This window comes from Onthophagus taurus, chromosome 7, assembly GCF_036711975.1.
Source record: "Onthophagus taurus isolate NC chromosome 7, IU_Otau_3.0, whole genome shotgun sequence".
NCBI lineage: Eukaryota > Metazoa > Arthropoda > Insecta > Coleoptera > Scarabaeidae > Onthophagus > Onthophagus taurus.
This window is the reverse complement of record NC_091972.1, coordinates 32925150-32949857: the sequence shown is the minus strand read 5'-3', so window position 1 is coordinate 32949857 and position 24708 is coordinate 32925150. Positions and strand designations below refer to the sequence as shown.

General features: G+C 33.1%; 1 protein-coding gene across 7 annotated transcripts in view; it reads right to left on the bottom strand.

The window, feature by feature from the left end:
• Nucleotides 1-24708, bottom strand: part of LOC111416378 (transient receptor potential cation channel, subfamily M) — a 233971-nt gene that overhangs the window by 148608 nt on the left and 60655 nt on the right. For 2 of the 7 annotated variants that reach the window (XM_071197974.1, XM_071197975.1), the window contains exon 4: nt 1845-1958. The exons of 4 other annotated variants lie outside the window; for them this stretch is intronic. In XM_071197974.1, the coding sequence (XP_071054075.1) occupies nt 1845-1958 (114 nt within the window). Of the gene's footprint in view, nt 1-1844; nt 1959-14993; nt 15176-24708 lie in introns of those variants that run through there. One more of the 7 variants, XM_023048418.2, reaches the window with a different exon arrangement.

The window sequence follows — 24708 nt, the reverse complement described above, 5'->3', positions numbered from 1 at the left end:
GGCGTATAAAAATAAGCTTAAAATAATATTAATTAATAGTGTTAGCGATAACTGGATAATAATTATAAGATTAAAAGGACAATTACAAATAATAAAATGTTAACATACCAAAAGTTAAACAACAATGCAATGAAAGCAATTGTGATCAATGCTTACAGTAATATAACAACAATAACTTCACAGATAAGACCTGAGCAAGTCGTGTTACTATCATTTATAGTAAAAATTAAAATCATTCTTGAGAATAAATAATAAAGGTACATAACTTGAATTATATGTGTAAACTTTTATTATAAATCATATTGTTAGCCATCCTACTGGTAATCATGAATATGGCTCTGGTTTAATTTTCACTGCCAAAAGCGGTAACTCGTAGCCACTCTCGGGATTACTGCCAGAGTGTGCGGTGTTAACTCACCCTTACAGTTTTGTGAACTTTACTCGGTTTGAGCTATTCGTTAGGAGGAAAATGGGATTCACAGAGTTAGAATCAAAAAATAATAACGAATATACGAGTCGCTCCATCTATCGGTTACGCAGGGTACATACATGCTTTTATATTCACTAGTTCATCAACTTTCGATGTTAGTAGGATAGAAACAATACTATAGAATATTCCATTGGTTAGACGAAGACAAATACAAATTCCATTTTATTGACTCGCTTTCGTTCACTTTAATGACACACTTTAGCCTTTATCTATACGTCTTGTGGATCTATTCGGTTCGATGTTCTTGTAAAACTTATCTGGTAATTACTGATTGATAAAATTATAGTTTAGATTTAAGTTGTTAGTTTTTCTTAGATGATTCTTCTTCGTGTACCTTTACCTCATCTGTGCTTTATTCACTATTTGATGCTACCTTTATTTCTAAAACATCGGAAAGTCCATCAGTATCATCTCCATCAAATAATTCATTACTATCATTATTATTTTACAATAACAGCTGTTTAAGTTTAGCATCGGTTTCGCGAGATTTAGGTCACTCATGCAACATGTATCCATATAGCATGGAATTTATCTACCGTGTTATAGGGGAGTCTATTGAATTGCCAAATATACTTACATGGATGTCCTGCGTACAGCTACTTGGAATGCTCTTACAATTAGAAACAGTACAAAGCGCATCTGGAGTAAATCAGTGTAGGTGTAGGTGATATCAACTTGATTCTTAGGTGATATAACACAACCTTGAAAATTAATCCGAGTAATATTATTAATCAAAAATTACCGCAAATAGTCGTATACCTAACGGTTTAAAAAAGGTTACTTGACTTGTAAGAAGATTTATATTCTTTCAAATAAAGCGAAGGACAATACTGAACTGAAAAAACTGAAGTTTAATCAGGTCTAGATTAAATGAAAAATACCAGAAAGCTACTCTGTAATTATAAATTATAAAATATTACATACTATTTCAGCTCAGCTGTTCTGAAAGTAAAATATATTGTCTTTGAGAATCAATGTATTTGTAACCATTTCAAGAGTACAATAGCAACGAATTTTTAGAAATTGGTAAATTTAAATTTTACTTTTACGATTTCTAGTCTTAATTTTCACTTTATCGATCAGTTACCAAAGATATCGAATCTCAAAGTTAATTGTCTTAAAAATTTTTGTACCAATTCAAAATTCTGATCAAACCTGAAAAATGTATAAAAAATAGCACTTCAAAATGTTTACATATGACACATTGTAAATTCTTTATAATAAATAATAAGTGATCATTTCAAGTTGCGATTTTTTAATTTGTAAAAAATTTTGTTCAGAAAACAGCAACCACACTGAAAATGATTTTATTGTTCATAAAATGCAACTTCAGCACTTTTCACTCTTTACTGACCTTATCCGTGTGGCTACTACCCCACATGCAACGTTCAGCTTGAATTAATAAACTAACGAGAGGATTTAAATGATCCTTCTCGGGAAGACTTCCGCCAGTTGATGACGAATTAGCCTATAAACCCAGAAAAATATAGTCAACGACGGTCACGAAATCGCAAAGGTTGAAGCGTGATGGACATAATTTTTATGGTTATGATTTATCGATTACACATTTTACACGCAATCTTCTCATTCATATGATAATTTTTATATCCTAAACCTATAATTATATTTTATTATATTTATATGACGTTAATGATCTTGAAACGATTTGACGAAATTCCATTAAGATTTGAATGCGGAATAAATCGATTTATGTATTTCCATACGGTTCAATGGGTTTTAGTTGTAGATCGTGCGAACCTCCCGTAATTTATTTTCACACAATCGAAATCCATCGAGTGATGCGAACAGATCGTGTTTAATTACGAAACGTGGTTGAGTTGAAATAATTCAAGTTAAAATTCGGTAGTAAATCGTTTTTTCTTTTTAATTTCGGTGAAAAAAAATTGTATTAAACTTTTTTATAAAATGATTAAAACTCGGCAGCAATTTGAAAAAACCTTAAAAAAAATGCAATTAAAATTCTATAAAAATTCTCTTAATAAAGATTTGCACTCAATTTTTATGTACTCGTTATAATTCAGTAAACGTATAATATCATATAAGATCTAAAAAGAAAACCAAATATATGTTACATTTATGCGATTCGTTCATTTATTGTCCTCTTCAGTATTTGTATTTGTCCTCTTGGTGACGATTGTATTTTGTGTAGTATGAGTGGGAAGAGGTTTTATGCTCTATCAGAGCAAGAAGATATTGATGGAATTCATCGTCTATTTTACGACGAAAATAAAGTTCTGACTGATGTAAAGAAAGGAAAATGTTGATGAAACGGATGATACGGATTCAGACTTGTTATCAGACTTGAATATAGAGATGTAAACTCGGATAATGATTGTGTTGCTGATGAAAATTATGATAATAATAAATTACAAAAGTGGTGTTTGAATTGTTGGTATTATTGAATACCAACAAAAATACAAATTTAGATGAAGATTGTACGACATCACTTTTTGAATCTATTGTAGAAATATTAGTGATCCCAAAGCAGTGTGTCATAGCGCCCTGGGGAGCACCTACTTTTTCGCAGAATTGCTGCGAAAGTTTGTATAAGCTTAATAGAAAATTACTATGTGTATCTATTTCATCTTATTTCACAATTAGTTTTTAACAACTACAGAGCGTTATGGGTGTCTGATCTCACGTAGTTTTATTTAGTTTGTCTAAATCAGCAATAACATTATTAACACTGTAGAGCAACTGACTAGTAAAGGTAAATCAAGAGGCGAAGCCTGATTGTGGCTGAAGAAAATTATAATTTTTTATTAATACAAAAATTAGAATATTTCAGCAGTATTGTACACATAACATAAAATTCTATAATAATACACGTATTGACACTACATATATTGATGTTTACATCTACATAACTTCTATGTACTGTTCTTCTAGTAGAATTATTGTAAAGGGTTATCAAAAATGTAGATTTTAAATATTTGATACAGCTCCGATGACGTTTAGGTGACTCTGTTTCTAGTCGGATTAGTTTCGATTATGTTTTTATAGAATTGCTTTTGCTGCCTCCCAATACCATTAATTACTAATTGTAAGAGTTACTAAGAAAGTTACTAATCTTGTATTTCTTACATCTGATAACACTTGGTTTTTCTCTTTTATCATAATACAATAGTAATATAGTATATAATATAGTAATATATTGAAGGTTTAAAATTTTGTGGAGCAGTGGATTAATTTGTTGTTGCAGAAGATATTTGCTTATAACACATAACAATAATTGTTGGAAAGTTTATCAGCTGAGAATGTTTTCGTTTATATCATCTTTTTAGGGACAAAAGAAAGAATTGAGTTGTGGACATAAACATCTTAATAAACGGTACTCAGTGTTCTTCAAACTACCAACACAAATATATTAATCTCATACTTGATACATTTATTGGGAATAAGTGTAGCCATTTTCATCGTTATCAAAACGTAAACATTGAAGTAAAAATGTAAAACGAACCAAAAACATTAATATTAACATAACATCAATTTGCTTCGCCGTCTAAATACGTTTCGCTTCTAAAGACGTTCCTTGTTTCGGTTGCCTAAACTTAATTTAAGAATATGTCTTAGTATTTATCAAAGCAGTATGGCACAGTAAATCAAAGAGCGCATCAATTACTCTTATGTTATTTCTTTCACCTCATATTTATCAATGTAATTTATTATTTATTAGGCTCAGAAATTTTTAATTGTCATCCTTGAATATTGCTTTCCACATTCTGCTGCTTTAAAAGTTATGATTTAGAGCAGCAGACTTTCATCTATAATGATGACTCTGACACAGATCTGTTTGGAATGCTTTAGAATTATTTGACGTACATCTCAAATTTTCTTTAGTTTTGATGTAGGATATCGTTTTGAATTAAAAAAATCATAATCAGAGAAAGTCTGTATTCTGAAATGATGATGTCAAATATTGAACTTTCAAATAATTTATTGGTGGTGTAATAACCTCTTTGCGATAGTTTCCCCACTACTTTATGAAGTATTAGACAAAGTAAATTCCAATTGTGATCCTTGGTCACTGGTTCCCACTTTCTGCTCTTTAAAACTTTCGATGTTGTCTAATTTCACAGCAAGTGTTGCAATAAGCACCAAGTTCGACCGTAGCTGAATTGAACAGTAGAATAGTCACTATCATCACTTGTCTGATCAATATGTGATCAGAGTCAGAATTCCACATAAATCGTTATAGCTTTTTTGGTGCCATGAACGTAAAAGTTTCCTTCCAGGAATTACCATAAGACACAGTGCAGAATAATCTATGAACAACGAAACAACTTTTCATAACAACAATAAGACCAACGCAACAATATGACACTACAAGAATTTAGTCAGAGATTATATTCTGAGTTTAAATTGAAAGACTCAGATTCCTTCAATTTCGAAGTCTTTATCCAACCAATTCAACATTATGTAACATTGTCCCTTACTACTGTTGATGATGATAATTAAAGGAATTCTGTACTATGTTACAACGGTAAAGCCGAGGTAGAGTTAAAAGCAATTTAATAGTGCTTTATACCACTTATGCAGCGAACTTACCCTTCTCTGTGTCAAGCACTTATAAACCGTGTCATGTTTAGTTACCGAGTCCCGCCTACTGATGAAGAACTTCTCAATCAATTATTATTGCGCAGTTTTACGAGTACTTCTAAGTCATCTAAGTCGTGGTTCAAACCTTTCATCCAGTTCGTCGCTAACACCGTTCAAATTGTACGGAAAAAATGATAAATGGGAATGGGGAAAGAGTAATATAAATAATCAAGCCGAAGACTTCTGGGAGGATTACGCAAATTAACGATTTCAAGAAGGATAGGAGAATCAATATTACCGTTAATAATTTTATGGAATGTTAAAGTCATGAATCTCACATGAACGACACTGACGAAGCGGTAAGAAGTTGAAGGAGGCGCAGGCTGATACGCAATGTGAGCGATATTGCTTTTAAAGCTTAGATAATTTAGAAATATCTTTTGAATCCCTTCAATTCTGCTAATATATATTTGATATTCGGGTTCTAAACGGAGCTGCAGAAGCTTTAAACCTATGCACATACACAAAATACAATCTTATAGCATAAATATTTATAAAATTTTGTGTGACTCTCATGATGAAACCAAGCATGCGCCAAACCTTTGAAACAACTCTGTCAACGTGGCCCTCAAACGTTAATTTGACATCAAATGTGATGCCTAAGTCCCTGAGTCACTACGTATGGCAATACCACCCAGGCTGTAATTGTATGTGATCGTGCTTATCGTCCTTGTGAAAGAAATAACATTACACTACATATCCAAAAAATCTCCAAAAACAATATCTTGCCAATCTAATGATGCAGTCTGTTCTGGTAAGTTTACATTGTGAGGAATAAGACCATGGCACAAGGCAAATTCGGATATTCGATCTGATACTTTTCTGTTTTGGAACCTTTAGAACGAACTAATAATAGCATTCGTTAACACGATTCTACCATATCATTAGAACTACAAGAGCCCGAAAAGCACCGAAACATTAAAAAAACCATTCATCGCCCATTCTGGTTACATTTATTACAAGAGCCAGTCTGTTTCTTTTTTCTTTCCTCCACTGCACTCATTATACGCTACAGCTTATACAGCATGTCCCATATCTTCCGCATCTGAGCATTATACGGTTGAAGGATACGTTATTCTGAAGCCATTTTTCTAATAAAAATGTTTCAAACTGTTTATAATAACCGCACGGGAACTGTTTAAAGTCGTCCAATAGCGGAATTTAATATTTACGGAAAAAGTTTATTTCTCTTTCCGTGTCGAATCTATTGGTGAGTACACGTGAAAAACATGTTATGAACGGCGCGGCGGACCAGCCGAGGGTGGGGCCGATTACTTGTGTCTGATTTACCATCTCCGAACTGTTCCCGTGAGGTTATTATAAATATTTCGAAAAAATTTTATTAGAAAAATTGCTTCAGAATAATGTATCCTTCAACCGTATAATGCTCTGATGCGGAAGATACGGGACAGCCTGTATATCCATCAATGTATATCCATCAAAGTAAGCAGTGAGGAGCCCACTGCTTACTTTGAATTCCAATTCAAACACGTCATCAGAAATTTTGCAACCGCGGTGCGTATCAGCCCCTCATACAATTTACTATTAACAAATATAATGAACCCATTTTATGAATGTTTTGTAGTAATTTAAATGATATTAAAAACAAGGCAATGACCTGGGGAACCCTTTGGTCCGAATTAATGTTCTGATAAATCTCACATTTGACAAGCCACACAAGAGAATAATGATTAGTCACAATGGTGAAATCCCTCCAAATAAGGCCTTATTCTTTCTATCACTTATAAAACCGCAAAACAAGGAGTCTCAGTATTTGTGAATTTACGTTCCTGAACGGCTCAAATAGCAAATGACCTTTTCAACACCATTAATTTTCTGACTTACAATTAATACAGCTCCTAAACCAAAATCACTAGCATCGGTCTGTACCACAAATTCCTTAGAGAAATCTGGTGGCTATTCTTCTATTGGTTTCTGTCACGTAGTTCTTGTCGCACGAGCCCGTTTCAGTTTATTAGTTGGTTTCCTGAGAGAAGTTCCTATGGTCTTCTTAGGTTTGGAGTTGGTGGAGATGTCATGTTTATGTAGAAGTCTTCCTAGGCGGTCAGTCGTTCCTCTAATGTAGGGTAGGTTGACGTTGGGTCTCCTCTTCTCTTCTGGTAGGGGTGGATTCCTGAGCTTGGAGTATCGGTTGATGGCTTTTTTCACTGTATACCTATATGGTACCAGAATAGCCTTCTTAAGACATCAACCATCAGACTACAGACAACAGGAAGAACGAATGAAATTTCGGATCGACCACAACAACACATACTTCTCCATCCGTGAAGCACTACGCCAGAGGTGGGCAAACAGTCGATCGCGAAGAGATCGGCAGGAGATCACAAAAGTTTTTCAAATACTATTTAGTGAATATAAACCCAATTTTAATAAACTCGGTGATAAAAGAATGCCATGCGTCCACATCCAAAAAATGAACTATATATATTGATATGAATAAATAATTTAATTACCATTCAATGCGTTATTTTTTTCCTATTTCTGAAAATGTCGATCGCCATTAACCAGCTAACATTTACGTCGATCATTGAACATTAAACTTTGCCCACCCCTGCACTACGCATTACCATATATATATACATAGATTATGACCAAGAACTATTAGCTTTTTCTACGACAGCTAATTCTAACATTTTGTCCTATCTCGCTTCCACCAACTTTTGCATGGCAGGTGAATTGGAAAGGAAGACTACTCATAACAGTCGTAACTATTTATGCTCATCCAACTTCGTATATCCCAACTCGGTTTCTGGCTCATTATCGAACATCCGATTGACCAAAGATTGCAATTTCTCGGATTGTGGTAATGAAAGAGATTCACGAGATAAAATTGTATTGACTAAAATACCAGTTAGGAACCAACATCACCTAGATAATATTAACCTCACCGTGTAATGAAAAAGGGACACTAACAACTGAAATAAAACAACTAAGAACGCAAATTCGCTACTACAGCTCTGCTGAAAAGGTAATTTTAATGACCCATTTTGGACCCACCAAAAATGGGGTTGCCAGCCATCGCATTTGGTATTCAACATTTTCATATCATCGCGAATTTATTTTACTCTCTTGATCTTGGTTTAATATCTTATTTATATTTATGATCCACAATACCGAAATTTTTCATGAGTTATTTACACTTAAACACAGAGTTAACCTTGTTCAATGCATTGGTTTTTATTTTAAAAGAATGGTAATTTAAAATATTAAAACCGTTATCAAACAGTGTGCAAATATTTAAAATATGTCGTATCATAAAAGTTACTTTAATATGGATTATGAAAAAAAAAAACAGTTTTAATAGAAATTTTATATTTCTACGTGAGGTATATTTTGTAAACATGTTCAATAAACATGGGACAAAACATGCACAGGTTGATTGAGCATTAAAAGGGTTCATAGAGCTTGATTGGTACAGTAACTGAGTTCAATAATTACACGAATGCATATGGCAGATTGACCACGAACAGTAGCATACGTTAACTAGTTTGAATCGAAACGATAATCAAAATGATGCAGAAGAACTCGTTCAACAGATATACCAGATATTTATCTAAAAATCATAATAATTAACATCAACTTTAATTAGAAATCGTATTATTCATAATTTACTAGTTAATCCCACAAACTTCAATGCGAATGAATATTTAAATTAGAAATCAATCGGAACATAATGATAAGTGGATCGAGAACTGCTAAGGGTCACCGTAATGATCAGGGATTCTCGGTCGATGTCACAATGTAAGGCAGGATCCATTATGTGATTTCATCTCCAAGATTTGTGGAGATGATTAAGGAACTGACCCTTATGCAATTAGTAACTAAGCCGATGAATACTAAATCATTGAACTTTATTAAAGGCTACTCATACGCATGATAGTTCAATAAATGTTTCATCGTACAAATTCAAGGATACATCCATCGATCATTAAAATTAACATCGACAAAAGCGTTTCTCATTCCCCCGGGAAAATAGCAAATGTTACGCTAAACCTTTGTCACTAAACAACGCCACATTGATTTTCATCGTGGCCTACAGTGTTTCACAGAGTAATAAATATTTTTCACACTGATTATTAATTTTTATCTCTTTTATTTTTCATTAAAAGTATTAAAAAAAAAATTATTCAATGTTTTCAACTTTTTCCTTTAAAACTTTTTAAATTCTTTAAACGTGGAAAACCCAACGCAGTTAATTAAAAAAACTTTACCTAAATTCAGAACTTGTCAAGCGGTTTCCTTGTCTTTTGTAATTCAAGGAGATGCGACAAGAGGATTTCGTGATCCCCCGGCGCCTCCGCCCAAATTTCATCCGGTAAACGCCGGGATTAAGGAAAGCTTTGTCGTAGAACATCGTCCATCAAGAACTTATCTAAGCCGTCAATCCATAATTATAAACCACGAAGGATGCCGATATCAAGGGTACGAAGTTATTTTACCCCTTTCTTACAAAAAGGAACACGGTGATGATCATTTATATCAATTATTACCCGTTTCTTGTAGTCCTCAAGAAAACGGGGGAAAGAAAAAGGAAAAGAGCGATGATTCAACCATTAATCTCTTTCTTGATTGGTAAATGGCTGCGAAAAAGATAAGATTGTTTGTTGTTGTGAAAGAAATTCTAAATTTAACAAGTTTTAGTTTCCGTTTTATTAATTTAGAAAATAAATCTTCAATCATTTAATTTATTAAATCACTTAAAATGGTTTGACGCCGTAATCCAATAAATCTTGTCAACAGTCTATTAAAACGGGGTAATAAATGAGTTAATGAGCCTACACCATATCCGAACCGCACACAGGAAAAGTCCGTATAAACAGAAAACCGCATGTCGATTGCAATGGATTTATTTATCCTGCTTTGAAACAAGTCCCGGTTTAACAGTTCTGTTACATTTCCAAACCCACTTTGTATTTAATGGCAAAAACAAACGATACATTTATTTCTCTTGCCAAATTATATTAAGTACATCTCTCCCACATAATGGATGACCATAAATTAGGAATATTTCAAACAAACCCGTGCTGAATGATAAATATTTAAAATCAAAGAGAACGATTGTATTAAAATTAGGAGGAAATGGAATTTTATTGATTATTAATTTAAGATTTGATGGAAATGTAAAAATGTTCTAAACAATTCAATCAATTCAGTGAATTTTTTACTTTTATTGACTTTATTATCATATAATCATGTATTCATGGTTTTAGATTAAATTGTTGTTAAGACTGTTTTCATTGTTTCATTACACAGTTGATGTTTTTTAAACAAATAATTCAAATATTGAGAAAAAAATTAATTGAAAAACTTCCTTCTTTTACAACGCAAAACACCTCATATTACACTCGTAACCTTAACTGGCAACAACTGCAACAATTTCGTTAGTGATAATCTGCGACTGGTAGATTATTTCAGATTATTTACTTGCGTGGAATAATGCAATGTTCAAAGTCAATGAGATGGCTAAAGTGAAACAAAGCTTTGTCACTATATCATCCTAGGTGAGGTAGAAGATGTGAATGTATGGAAAATATTTTTCATAAGAATATTGTAAATCATTATTTACATTCGTTACTGTTATAGAGTGTGTACATAAATTTATTTAATGCAAAAATGTCGAAAATCTTGAATTCGAAATTTATGTATGATTAAGTCTGCTAATTCTTAGTCTCCTTACTTCTTACTCTCGTTTTATGTATGATATCCATAAATTCTCTAATATCTCAAAAATTGCAACAGATAGATATAAAAAATAGAAAAAAAGTAAAAAATTAAAGTCTGCATGAGTTAATCAAGTATGGAATATGTTAACCTTATCATAGTTAATCAAGTATGTGATATTTTACTTAAAATTTTTGCAGTTGAATATAGTTAAAAGATAGCTTAATTTTTAAACACCTGTATAACATAAACGGATATAAGCAATGAAGTTTCATTTGGGAACATCTAAGGAGTAACTACAAAAATTTTTACCTGCTCAGTTTAATCTATGCCGTCCTCCATATCAATGCTCCTGTCAGACAAGGAGATGCACACTAGCAAATATGCCCTACTGTTCGACCAGGTACTAGAAGCATCACTCAGAAAGGCCACCTATACAGGTTATATAAGTACCAAAAGCACTAAAATATTCACCTTGCAGATAATGTGGCCACACTAAGTCGGACAAGAACCTCATTAAAAGATACTCTAGCAAACATTGAAAGTGAATGAAAGGAAAGTTTGTTTTTTTGCATTTCTCCTCTTGTTTCCTCTTTCCTCTTCCCACTTCCGTTCCTATGGGTATCTTGTGATGACGACGTTCAACTCTTATGTCAGCGTTTATTGATTGTCAGTTTATCTTAGTGGTCTTTCTGGTTTTAGCGTTTTGATTTTCTTTGCCAGTCTTTCCTCACTCATCCTTTCAACACGATCCCTCCAGTGTATTCTCCTCAATCTTATCCATCTAACTACATCATGTACCTCGCATATCTCGCTTCTTACCCTGTCACGCAGGCTTAAGCTTATAATATTTGTTAGAGTTCTCAGCTTTGTGGCTCTCATGACAGGTGTGGTTGTTGATGTTTCGGCTCTTGTCTCGGCTGCTTATGTTAGCAGTGGTTTTACACAGGTTTTATAGATCTTTACTTTGCTTTTTACCACCATATGTTTGTTCCGCCATATGATGTCACGTAGGCAACCATATGTTATTGCGGCTTTAGTTGCCTATGATTTCACTTCATGTCTGGTATTATTATTGCTTGATATATTATCTCCAAGATATTTAAACTGCATAACCTGGTGGATCGACTTTAAATCTACCTCCAATTTGCATCGTGTTGGGGCTTTGGAAATGAGCATTGGATGTGTTTTCTAGGTGGAAATTTGCATGTAAAATTGTTCTGCGGTTGTTTTCAGGTTGAACAGCAGTTACACCTTCATTCTCAGCCTACATCGCTACGCTGACTACATCGTCAGCGTAACTCATCATTTGTATATTACAATTTCCCATTTTGTAACCTACATTAGTGTTCTTAATATTAAAAAGCGCATGGCTCAGACAATCCCCTATCTAATGCCGGTTGATACGAAGATTTCCTCAATAAGTCCATCGCGGGTTTTCATTCTTCTCCTGTTTTCCGTATTCAGAAATCAGTTCCTTTATTAAGTGTGTTACTCGTTTATCGATGTTATTTTCTTGTAGTATTCTAAATACAAAACCAAGCTGTATTCTATCGAATGCTTGGGTGAAGTCGACAAAGCAGAGGTGGAGAGGCTTATTGAGCTCTATAGCTTAACTGTTAATCAACAAACATAAAACAAAATACATGCAGGTGGACAGTAAACCAATCATCAAAAAAAGAAGACAACCAAACCTACACTTTTAACAAGTAGAAGAATTTTCATACCTATGGTCTAATATAAACCATTTTAGCTACAAAATACAAACAAGAATTGTTACTGATATTCTTAGACCAAGGTTCAAAATTGAAAATATAACTTCTGGCTGTATTATAGTACAGCCTTACAGCATCAGAAAAATATTAAGAAGAATTTATCTTTATATCAATGCAAAATAATGAACGCACATGGAGAATAAGAATAAAACATGAACTAAAGGGCATAATAGAAGACGTTGACATCGTGAAATTCATAAAAGGTCGTAGAATGGAGTGGAAACCAACCGACAGGAGAATAAGGGGAAGACAAAGAAAGAGGTGGTTGGAACATGTCGAGGAGGATCTGAAAACAATGGAAGTAAGACACTGGAGAGTGAGAATGGTGAAAATTAACTTAACAGGCAAAAATCTTGGCCGGGTTTTATCGCCAATAAAAGAAGAAGTTTAATCAACGACTACGAAATGCAAATTTAATGAACATAGTGATAAGTGATAAACAACTTTTAAATTCAAATGACTCAAACTAAAAGCATACGTCCTTTTATATGAAGAATAAGAATATATAATAAAACTATACAGTTACATATAAAATAACAGAGTTTTAAAATATTTTTGGTGAAAAATTAATATGTGGAACCTTTACAGTCTGAAATTCAAAGACATTAAGTAAAAGCAACAGCAAAGAAAATTGACGATTTTGATATTTTGACCATATGAAAAGCTTTCCTTGCTACCAACCCAAGAAAGAATACATAAGAAAGGAGAATCTCAACAAAAGTATCTGAATCTGAACCTAAACAGTAGTGTAGTATTAATACTTGTAAGTTAAGAAATATGCAAATAAAGAAACAACCAGTTAAGGAACGATATTACTATCAGATATTTTCAACCTAATTCATTTTACAATTAAAAGTTTCTAAATATTTGCAATTCAAAGCAGTGAATGGCTACATGCGTGACAGAAGAAGTCAGATGTTCACAGAATCTTGCAATCTCGCATGTTGTGTAACCTGTTCTTGATAAAACTTTGGGAAACTCAGTAACTAACAGGAAAAACGAAATCGGAAAGACAGCCTGTTAACTGGCTGATCATATGCTGACTAACATTTGAAATTTGATTCGTTTCAAGGAAACATTCAACGACGAAAAATCGCAAATTCTCTTAGAGGAAAATTTCTTTCTTACTCACATTCCCTTCAAATACCTTTCTGTATTCTTGAACACTTGCTTCAGTGATGTTTCCTTGCACAGTGAAAATGAGAGAAATGATGAAATTGTATTTTATAATAATTGCATCATTTTTTGTCATTTCATTGTATTTAATGAACTATTTTATTTTAAGATTATATAGCAAAAAGTGTAATGGGTCACCCGGCGTGACCATGACCTTGACCTTGGGTTCCAGGAGGAGGTTCGTCAATCGACAAATCCCTACTACTAACTACTTAATTCTTAATTGAATTTATTTAAGCTAAAGTTGTAATCAGTTTAATATAGTAGGAACTATATTTAACTTAAATAGAACAGAATAATTAATCGCATTAAATTGTATCTTTGATGACCAGTACTCTGCACTCTTATAAACAATGATAATTTCACAAAGTGTGATGATTCACAAGCGTATTATTCAAGTTGAATTGAAAGCAAGGATAAGACATAATCACAAATTGTATCAAATTGTATTATTTACATAGCCATTTAAATAAATAACTTCAAAACCTGTGCCATTACAATGAAATATTCAAAAAACATTCAGAAATTTTCCAACACATTCCAGTGCAATTGTAAACATCTTGAATCATCATACCATTATGAGATTCTTAAAATCGTTTTAAGATTTGAATAAAAAATTTTCGTTGACAAACAAAAACACTGTGTTTATATAAATTATTATAGTCTAAATATAAAACTAGACAGATATTTTTTGGAAGATTTCACAATAAAATGTCACAGTCATAACAAAATGGAATTTAACAAAAAATATCTTTGTGGGAATACATATTTTAAGGGTTTATCTAGAGACACTCCTTAAATATGTAATTTTACTAAATTAAATTACGTGTAATTTCGCACATTATAAAAAATGATCTCAATTGAATAAAATATTTTTATTCGAAGCTAAAACGTGCAGTTGATACGTGCTAATTGTAAAAATTATTATCAATGCAGTAAAATCACGTTTGAGATATAATAATTCACATAATCCTCTCGCTCAAATCGAAAAGCGTAAATATCGCAATAAATAATAAACTTCAATATTTGGGTTTTACTGAAACCGCTTTTAAACGATCGTATCGTAATGCTCAAGGGTTTAGAGGGAATTGCTTTTCACTACACTTTGTTGAAGCTATTTCGTTCAATACTTTGCAACTCATACATTAATAACACCGCACTAAAATTTAAAATGTTACTTTACCTTGTGTGTTTATTTTTGTTTTTTTTTATTTGACTTGGCTTATTTGAAACACTTATTTTAAAAATACCTTATCATGATTACGGTGTAGCAATCTCCCAACATCCAATTCTTGGAGACTATCACAAAACTTTTGGGACAAATACACAAAACTTTTTTTCGATAACGACATGATTCAACTTGAATTTTAAGGCGAATTAATATCACTTTGGAGGTAAAATTTTCATTAGACACTTTCGCGTACATTTCTCGACTACGATTATTATCGTCATATTGTTCAGTGTTGTGTGTACACAATTATAACCGATAAGAATAGAACACGCATTGTTGAACGTTTAAAAAATTAAGAATTTGTTTGATTCTTATATAATTGGAGCGAAACGAGTATGAACTCGCGTGTCATGAAATGCTCGAAGAATTCAGGTCAATTTTATGAAATAATTTTAAGGTCGATACATTTATTTTTAATTTATATTTTCACCAGCTTTTTAAACAGTTTCGAATCATTTATTAAGTAGGTGCTTAATTTACATTCTTCAAATAAGAGTATAATTTAAGTACCAACTCGAGTAGTACGAATATTTGTTCACCATTTAACACAACCGCATTCCGTAATTAAACACGTTCCGTTCGCGTCAGTTGATAGATTTCGATTAACACGAACATGGACATCTCACTCGACTTAAACTGAAATCCTGATTGATAATAACTTTGCTGAACTTAGTTGAATGCATAATAATAAACTTTTATTAAATCGAATTTTACTAAAATCGTTTGTATCATAAAAGTATGTTTCATAATTTCTCACATCACGGTGTAAATCTTTTATGGTGATCCTTAGAGGACGAAAACGGGGCAATTTACCACATTTAACTAATCTGTAAACTACGGGAGATAACTCTAAATTGGATCCCAAAATTTTCGGTCTGTTGGCAACATGGGAATATTTAGTGCTTGCGGTGGACCGGGGCGCAACATCCTCTTATCGACCAACGATACGCGCGTGCTAATAGGGTGTAATAAGTCCGTGATGCGTACCCGATGGTCCCGGAGTGGAACACATTATCCATTTACCGATAATGGAACGGCAATGGAATCTTGTTAGTACATCGAGATCTTTGTTTCCTGTTACTAGTTTTTTATTGAGTTTAAAATCAATGTTAACTTTATATACCGATAAGGAAAGACATCACTACTCTGTGTTTGTGCAAGTCTTTGCGTAATTTCAAGTTTAATATCATTAAGTCACAGGGCACAGTTTCAACAGAAAATGATATAAAACGATCGGAGCTTGACATGATTGTGAGTAACTCAGTATTCAGTAGTTCACGTTGAACCGAGTACATCAAAGCGCGTAAAATTAGTAGATTACTGCTTTGAGGATCAACTCTAAAGATAGCAATATTAACGAAAATGCTGTTATAAACATCAAACATAAAACTGGTTCTAAAATGGAGAATTGGTTGATTAATTCACTTATTTATTCCTTAGTACTAAAGAGATTGGAAAAGATTACTAATACAATAGAAACAAATTTAGAGTTGCGTTCCACCTTGATGAAACAATTGGAAGATGTGTAAAGGAAACCATTTTAGTAAAAGATGTTGTTTGCATATAAACGGTATAGTTCTAAAAGGAGCTATGGCCAAAATTATGTCACACGAAATTAAGTGGGCCGAAGATACCCAGCCGAGTGCGTCATATAACCCAATAATAAACAAAAAGCATTTAGAAAGCTTAGTCCAATGTTCGTGAAAACCGATAAAACGAAACAACAAAACCACGTCCATCTTTTGCAAATATGTTGAGGTCTAATTTTATGTGTTATTTTAGAACTGCTAGAACTCTTCATATCCCTTGGTTAGGTAACTGAAACATACTGTTATTATTAGAATATAACTAGGGCTTGCAATATCGGACCAAAATCTCAATACCGGTATTCGGTATTCAAAATTTTTAAAATCGGGATACCGGTATTAATACCGGTATTACTATAAAAAAGTTTACTCACTAAATATATCTAATTGTAAGAATTTTTCCCCTCTGCGGCGTCATCTCTACTAACAACAGGTTAATTCCTACTATATTTTTAGATTGGCAACAAAGCATAAGATACCGAATTTGAGAAGATTATCAAAAAATGGAAAGATATTAGGAATCTGTACAAAGTACCAATAAACTTAAAGGTCTGGATACCATTATTGTTTTGTTGTCTTTCACTTGGTCCAAAGGTTCAACTTCACTGCCGCGTCAAAAAATGAAATTACACTTCATCATCTGAAGCTCTGTGGAATTCTTTCGAATTCCTGTTTTGGAATTTTCTGGAAAGGTGCAGATTCAAGAAAGAAACTTTAACATAATGGCTCTTGGTAGTTTGTCAGACTTATCATACTACTGTTATACTTGGTGGGACATTACACGAATCAAACTGACCTGAAACACCATTATGGAGTAAAAACCCCAAAAATAGTTGTATGCAGAGACTATTTTATTGTTGGTTAGGTATGACAAATTTATTGTACACGAACATTAAGTTGTCGTCATCACAGGTTGAGTCTTCGTTATCTTCAACATTCTGTCAGAGTACAAAATAATATTTCTTGTAGATGGTATTCCCATTGATTAAAAAATGTCACTTGAAAAAATGAGGTTAGTACGGACATAAGATAGATAACAAATTTCTGTTTGGTCAACATTATTTTCCAGCACAGCTTTAAACAAACACAGTCGTTTTCAATCGGTCGCTTCCGGCTAGCATTTTTTTAATGAAACGTCAAAAAATGTCACTTGAAAATGTAAACTTAGAACGGACAGAAAATAGATAACAAACACGAATCCTCTACGTCATTTTCCAGCATAACATCAAACTAGCACGGCGGTTTTCGAAGACATCGACCGGCCCCGGCCATCGAGGGCACTAAATAAAAATAATACCGAAATACCGGTATTTTGCCATCAATATCGGTTTATAATACCGGACAAGAATTGTCCGGGATCCCGGTATTGCAAGCTCTAAATATAACGCGAATGTGACGGTCGCAGAAAGTAACCGAGGTAGTTAATTTCTTCTTTTATTTATAGCAGTAACAATTTATACATATACAGGGTGTCTCAGCGAGACCGGTCATTAGACGTTTCTGGGGTTCTGGCCAAACAAAAAATTTGAGAATGCAGACTTAAGTATTATCAATTACGTTCTCTTCATCTAAAATATTTTCAGATTTCTAGCACTTTCGGTTATACCGGAAGTCGCCACCTACTTTATTTTTTTAAATGGAACATCCTGTATATTTTTACATATTTGGATTTGTCTGTTTTCAAGGTTTATAAATAACTTTACCTTTTGCAATTTGATTCTATCGTTCTCGAGTTATTCGAATTTTTCTAGAAAAATCTGCTCCAGCAGAAATTTGTACAAAAAATCAGAAAACACTTGATTTTTGGGATATCAATTTAGGATTGAGAACATGCTTAAGCAACATGATGGAGTATGTTTTGGTGCCGAGAACTGCGGTCTAAAACGTTTGATCACTTTACTATGGCACGTTAACTTTTCAAAATTTGGAAGTACCATAACTCCATTTTTTTAAATGGCACCCCCCATATTTTATTTTTTAGTCGTCTTCGCTGTCTCATTCTACATCTTTTATATCCTATATGGCCCATACCTAATATTAATAGTTTGGGAGATAATTAGGGTTTTTTGAAAAATGCACACATATATGGATATTTAGCCTAGTGTGCCATGAAAAACAAGGCTTCTCAATGAGTTCTTGTCAAAGACTCACTTGTTTACGTCACTTGATGCATGTGAGCTAATAATCATCTGTTAGGTCCCTTAATATTAGTACTGAAAAGAGTTAAAATCGATAACAATAACGAAAGTAATATTTACAAATCAAGAAATTCTTAATTTATTTTTTATGCATTAAAAGCACGACAAAGTTCGTAGTATGATTCCCAGATCTTCTTTGGCAGCTCGGATTGAGGTGTTGGGACTGGGCTCGAAATAAGCCAAGGTATTCACCTCTTCCGTTGCATTATCTACTACATTTTTTGGTCAGTTTAACACGTGATTAATTCGTCCAAAATGCAAAAAAATTTGCTTCTATTCCTGTAAATTTACCTTTTGTCATCGGAGATAAATGTGGGTAATTTTCATTTTCTGCAAGTTCTACTAAGAACTTTGTCGCACTTTTCGTGTAGAAAAAATAAATTATGGATTTCTTCAATTGTATAAACACTATTTACGTCATTAATATCCATTTTAACTGGTTTTAGACTCACAAGCATCAAACAACCTAAATTAGACTTTGACGTTTATCAATAAGTCATTAAACATTTGTTTTCCATCGCACACTAGGTTAATATCGATATGATATGTGAGCATTTTTCAAAAAACCCTAATTATTTCTCAAACTATTAATGTTAGGCATAGGACATATGGAATATAAAAGATGTAAAATGAGACGCCGAAGACGACTAAGTAATAAAATATGAGGGGTGCCATTTAAAAAAATGAAGTTATGGTGCTTCCAAATTTCGAAAAGTTTACGTATCATAGTAAAGTGACCAAACGATCTAGACAGCCGTTCTCAGCACCAAAACATACTCCATCATGATGTTTAAGCATGTTTTGAATCCTAAATTGATATCTCAAAAATTGAGTGTTCTATGATTTTTTGAACAAATGTCCGCTGGAGCAAATTTTTCTAGAAAAATTCGAATAACTCGAGAATTGCTGGTTCAAATTGCAAAAAGTAAAGTTATTTATAAATCTTGAAAACAGACAAATCCAAATATGTAAAAATATACAGGGTGTTCCATTTAAAAAAATAAAGTAGGTGGCGACTTCCGGTATAACCGAAAGTGCTAGAAATCTGAAAATATTTTAGATGAAGAGAACGTAATTGATAATACTTAAGTCTGCATTCTCAAATTTTTTGTTTGGCCAGAACCCCAGAAACGTCTAATGACCGGTCTCGCTGAGACACCCTGTATACTTAATCGAGGTTGTAAGGGACTCTGTTACTGGTAGGGGCCATTCAGTTATTGTTATGACACTAGTCTCCATGAATATCTCTAAAGCAATTTTGACATAATTTCCTTGTCGAGTCATAGGTGAATTAGTTATAATCTGGATATTAGTAAGATTTCAGAATTCTAAGCAGTTAGCGAGAATAACTGATGCAAACCTTTTTAGGTCTACTCTATCTGAATGCTTAAACGCCTATGCGTTATATCAGTAAGCTCTAGGCTATGATCTGAAGAATTACATCGAAACATTACCGATTTATTAATAATATGGTACAAAAAGGTCTGAATTCAACCAGAAATGTACGGTGAGGTCAGCCTTCAACAAAGATAAAAACTGTAATAACTACGCTAAGGGAAATCTCTATAAGACAAAGCTTGCGGATTTAAGCAGCCCATCACTCTGCTACGTAGGTACTACTTAAAACATTGGAAACAGGGCACAGTAAATTTTCCAAACCTGGTCAGCAAGATCACCGCTCTGTATAATATAAAGCGTATCTTAACCCCTCTCTACCTGCTACTCACACAGACATCTTATTCATATCTTTGAACTAAATCGTCATATATTGAATGGTCCATGATCTGTCAAGAACTGTATGCCTTTGCTAGTTACGGCCACACCATCTATCCACTAAACGCGTGTACGCACAGTCCATAAATACAAACAGGAGTTCTTCAGACGCTAATTGCCTCCACTTTCCTGCTCCTCTACATATTCCTTTCCTAGCAAACACTTTTACACCCCAGTCCACCTTTCTACACCTTAACATGTAATCTGCCAACCTACCGTCATCCTTATCTTACACGCTATATTCAACTCTTTCACCATCTCGTTCACATCCATACTCCATTCTTTCTTGTCACCAGCCATACCACAGCGCTAAGCGATTAAAGAGCCGTTGCTTCATTTTTATCCACTCAATTCCTAATATTAGTGCTAGCACCTTAACCTGATTTCCTATGGCGTACCTAACCTTCCCCTTTCTACCTCAATCACACCCATAGTATACATTTTAAGCTTATCTTCACTATCTGCGTCAACACAACATCTAGTGTGATCTATTGTCCATAACATAATATCTCTGTAGTCACCTCCCATTTTTGCCCCCTAACCGCCGTTCTTCTCAATACAGTCCAAATCCTTCCTGTTACATGCCTCACGTGCTCGGGGAATAACAGCGCTAAATTCACAATTAATTTCCTTTCCAAATAACAAAATAATTCGAAAAGAATGAATGAGAAAATGTTATCGGAAAAAAATGTTTCCCAGCATACTTCTCAGCTACAATACACACTTTAGAAGGACTTGATATGAGTTGGAGGAGAATTCTTTGCTACATCCTAACAAATTGACGCAATTTGAAAATTATATTTGTTGTTCGTTTTCAGTTATAGATTTGCGAGATTGAGTTTAATTGATACATGAAGTTGCTACAAATTTGTTAGCATTTTTGATGATCAGATGTTCAATTACGATGTTGAAAAGTTTAAAGTTTAAGTTTTGTGTTTAAAGTCAAATAATTTACCTTAAAAAAATTATTATTAAATTCATCGAAATTTTAACTTGAAATTAAAAAACTAACAAATTCAATTATGGAATCATTAGTTTACAACATAAACCTACAAAACTCTGGTGTTTTCGCCATAAGATAAATAGATAATAAAGATACACTGTTGAGGGTTTGTTGCATTAGACATCTGTTTCACTTCCAACCCCAAAACTTCAAGTTGTAACAAGTTCTCACATTAATTTTAACCCAGGAAGGTACGCATCATCGCCTTGGCTCGGAAAATGATTTATAACGATTAATTTTTTGTTTATGACACCAAAACTTCCACAAACAATTAAATTTTTCTAACAATTGTAATCATATTTATAATAAATATTTTTATTATAATAAAATAACAAACACATTTTTTATTCTTAATTACTTCATACAAAAAAAGTTTTATAGAAACATAGTTTTAAACACAATTTTATTGCATTTCTGAACGATAGAAAAGCTAAAGGGATGGTGATGTATTTATGTAGTGAAATTCAGCAGTAAATTCTAATTGCTACCAGCTTAAACAGAATGATTAATGTTCCCGTATTTTATAGCATTATATCGTCAACTCGTGGATGGGCAAATAACCGAAAAGAGACGAGAGACTATTTAGATGTTCCTCTCTAGTTTTGAGAGCTTTTGTTGTTAAATATTTTTAATGAAAATTTTAATGCTTAAATTAATGTTATTAATAATTACAAAACCACTTTAAAGCTCAATTTATCGTTGAAACCTTACGTTTTACATTAAAAAATAAAACACACCCCTTCAAAAAAATTTACATAAACTTAATTAACTCCACCGAAATAGCTAATAATATCGCTGGTTCCATCTTTCCTCGTAGTCCCCCCATTCTTTATGCTAATTTCACAACCAAAATCTTTATCTTTCCCTTTATAAGCTTTTCAAAACGCAACACGTTGAGATTTTAACGCTAAATAATACTATTATTTAACGCTATAAGTCATTGAATGTGACTATTCATAACTCTTATTAATCTTCATCTGCGTGTTTAATCGGCTTTTTCCCCCGACGACAAAGATGAACAAAAAGGGGTGTTGTGCTGCGTAGATTATTTTGGAAATATTTAACGGCTGGTTGGAAATTATTATTGGCGTTTTTAGAGGGATGGATAACAGTGTTTGTCAGAATTAATGTGTGCAGTGATTGTGCTTTTACGTGCGTTTTGTGTGTGCAAAGCAAATTTAACCGTGTTCGAATTTGGGCGGTACATATTTGTCAGCGTATAAGCAGCTTTTGGATTAATTTCGAGTTTTAATTAAAAATTCTGTAAATGATAACTTTTCGATTTTTTATGCATGTGAATAGAATTTGCAGATTAATTAATGATAGAAAGACACTTGAAACGGGTTGATATTGTTCAATTTCGCCTAACACGTCCGGTTTAACTGAAATGCTTACGTAAACATACCCAACATAAAATTAATTCAACCGGACGCCAAATCACCACTCTAAATCCCACCAGCACAACAAACCACTTTAGAGATGATGCTTTGAAATTATACGCAGACCTTGATCTTGTAATAAATTCCAAACAACATCTTAGTTACGATCTCTTTCAATAAAACTTCATGGAGAGTTTACTTTAGTAATGCTAAACTTGTAACTGTAATAACGATGTCTGAACTCTTGAAATCGGATATTTTTGCTAATGACATAATGTTGGTTAACCCTCGGAAACAATCATTGTAAAATCCCCGTGGAATTAACTTGTATACATGGCGAGCAACGTACAAAAAACGGAAGACGGGAATACAAATTAAGTTAGAAAAACATTTCTAATGAAACAAAATCAATTTCTGTTTCTTATAATACTACCTATTAGATTGAAAAATTGTTAGCTTGTTTAAACTCTATTTAAAACTCTTTGGTTTTCATTATCAACTAACATCAAAACAGATTTAAAATATTGTTAATTAGATTAAATTTTAAAATTGTCTGTAAATAACTATATTCTACGACTCAAAAAGTATTTTATACTAAAAGAATATTTTCGATAAGACATAGAGAAAACAAATAAACGGGAATGCGAATGTAAACTTGAATTGAACCATAGAAAACTTCCAACAAGGATGCACAATTAATGTAAATGCGAACATGAAAACTGGAATGCAACGGGAAGCATGCTAAAGTTTTATGTTTCACGTTTGCGTTGTAGTTAACTGTGAAATACATAATCCAAACATAACCTCTGTGTTTCATATGTGTTATGGTCGCTGCACATATGGCAAAATAATTAAATTTTAACGACAAAAATTGGTGTAAAATAAATAGTTTTACAAGTTCTAGTCAATCAAGTAAAATGAACATTTATTGCAGTATATCAAATCAAAAAAAAAACTTGTGAAAATGTTTGCTGCGAAGATTTTATCGGAATTGCTTGGTTGTAATTATGTGTACGAGTGATCTCATAATAAATAAAAATATAAAATTGACTTGAAACTTCTGGATGTACTGCAGCACAAAAGAAACGAGGCAACTAAGAATATGGTTCGGAGATGGTAACGCAATAAACAAAAACAGGTTGAAGCAATTGTATCTGATCTCAGTTCAACAAAATTATCCTTCGCTGCAGAATTTCATTCGGCGAAATCGGGCTAAAGAATTGCAGCCCATGTTATGAAATAAGCAATCCGATTTTCGTCAAAAACATTTAAAATTTCTTAGATGTTTTTGGTTTCTGAGAAAGAAGTATAAAACTAATTTTTTTGTAATTTTGGAGGGAGCGTAACTTTCTAGGATAGCCGAAATCGCCCATAAATTATTGCAATCATTCGCCATTTCGATCTGTTAATAGACATCCTTCTGCAATTGACGATGCCAGGGTTTTGGTATCGTCCTCCACCTGTTCCAGGTATCTTCTCTTACGTCGCCCACTATGCCTTGTTCCGATGAGTTTGTTTTGATATTTTTTGGGGATGTCATCCTCTTTCATTTTTTGGACGTATAGGATACGTCGTAGACGACTGATCTTTATAAAGGCAACAACATCAGACTCTTAGTATTTTGAGTAGAGCTCAAAATTATATCTTGTACGCCACTCTTTCCTGTATATATGGTGCAGTATTTTCCTCTCAAAGGTGCCGAGTAGTCTTTCATCCTTCAGTGATAGGACCTATCCATCATCTCAGAGCCGTTCACCAAGACCGGTGGTGTTAAAATCCTGTACAGTTAATATTT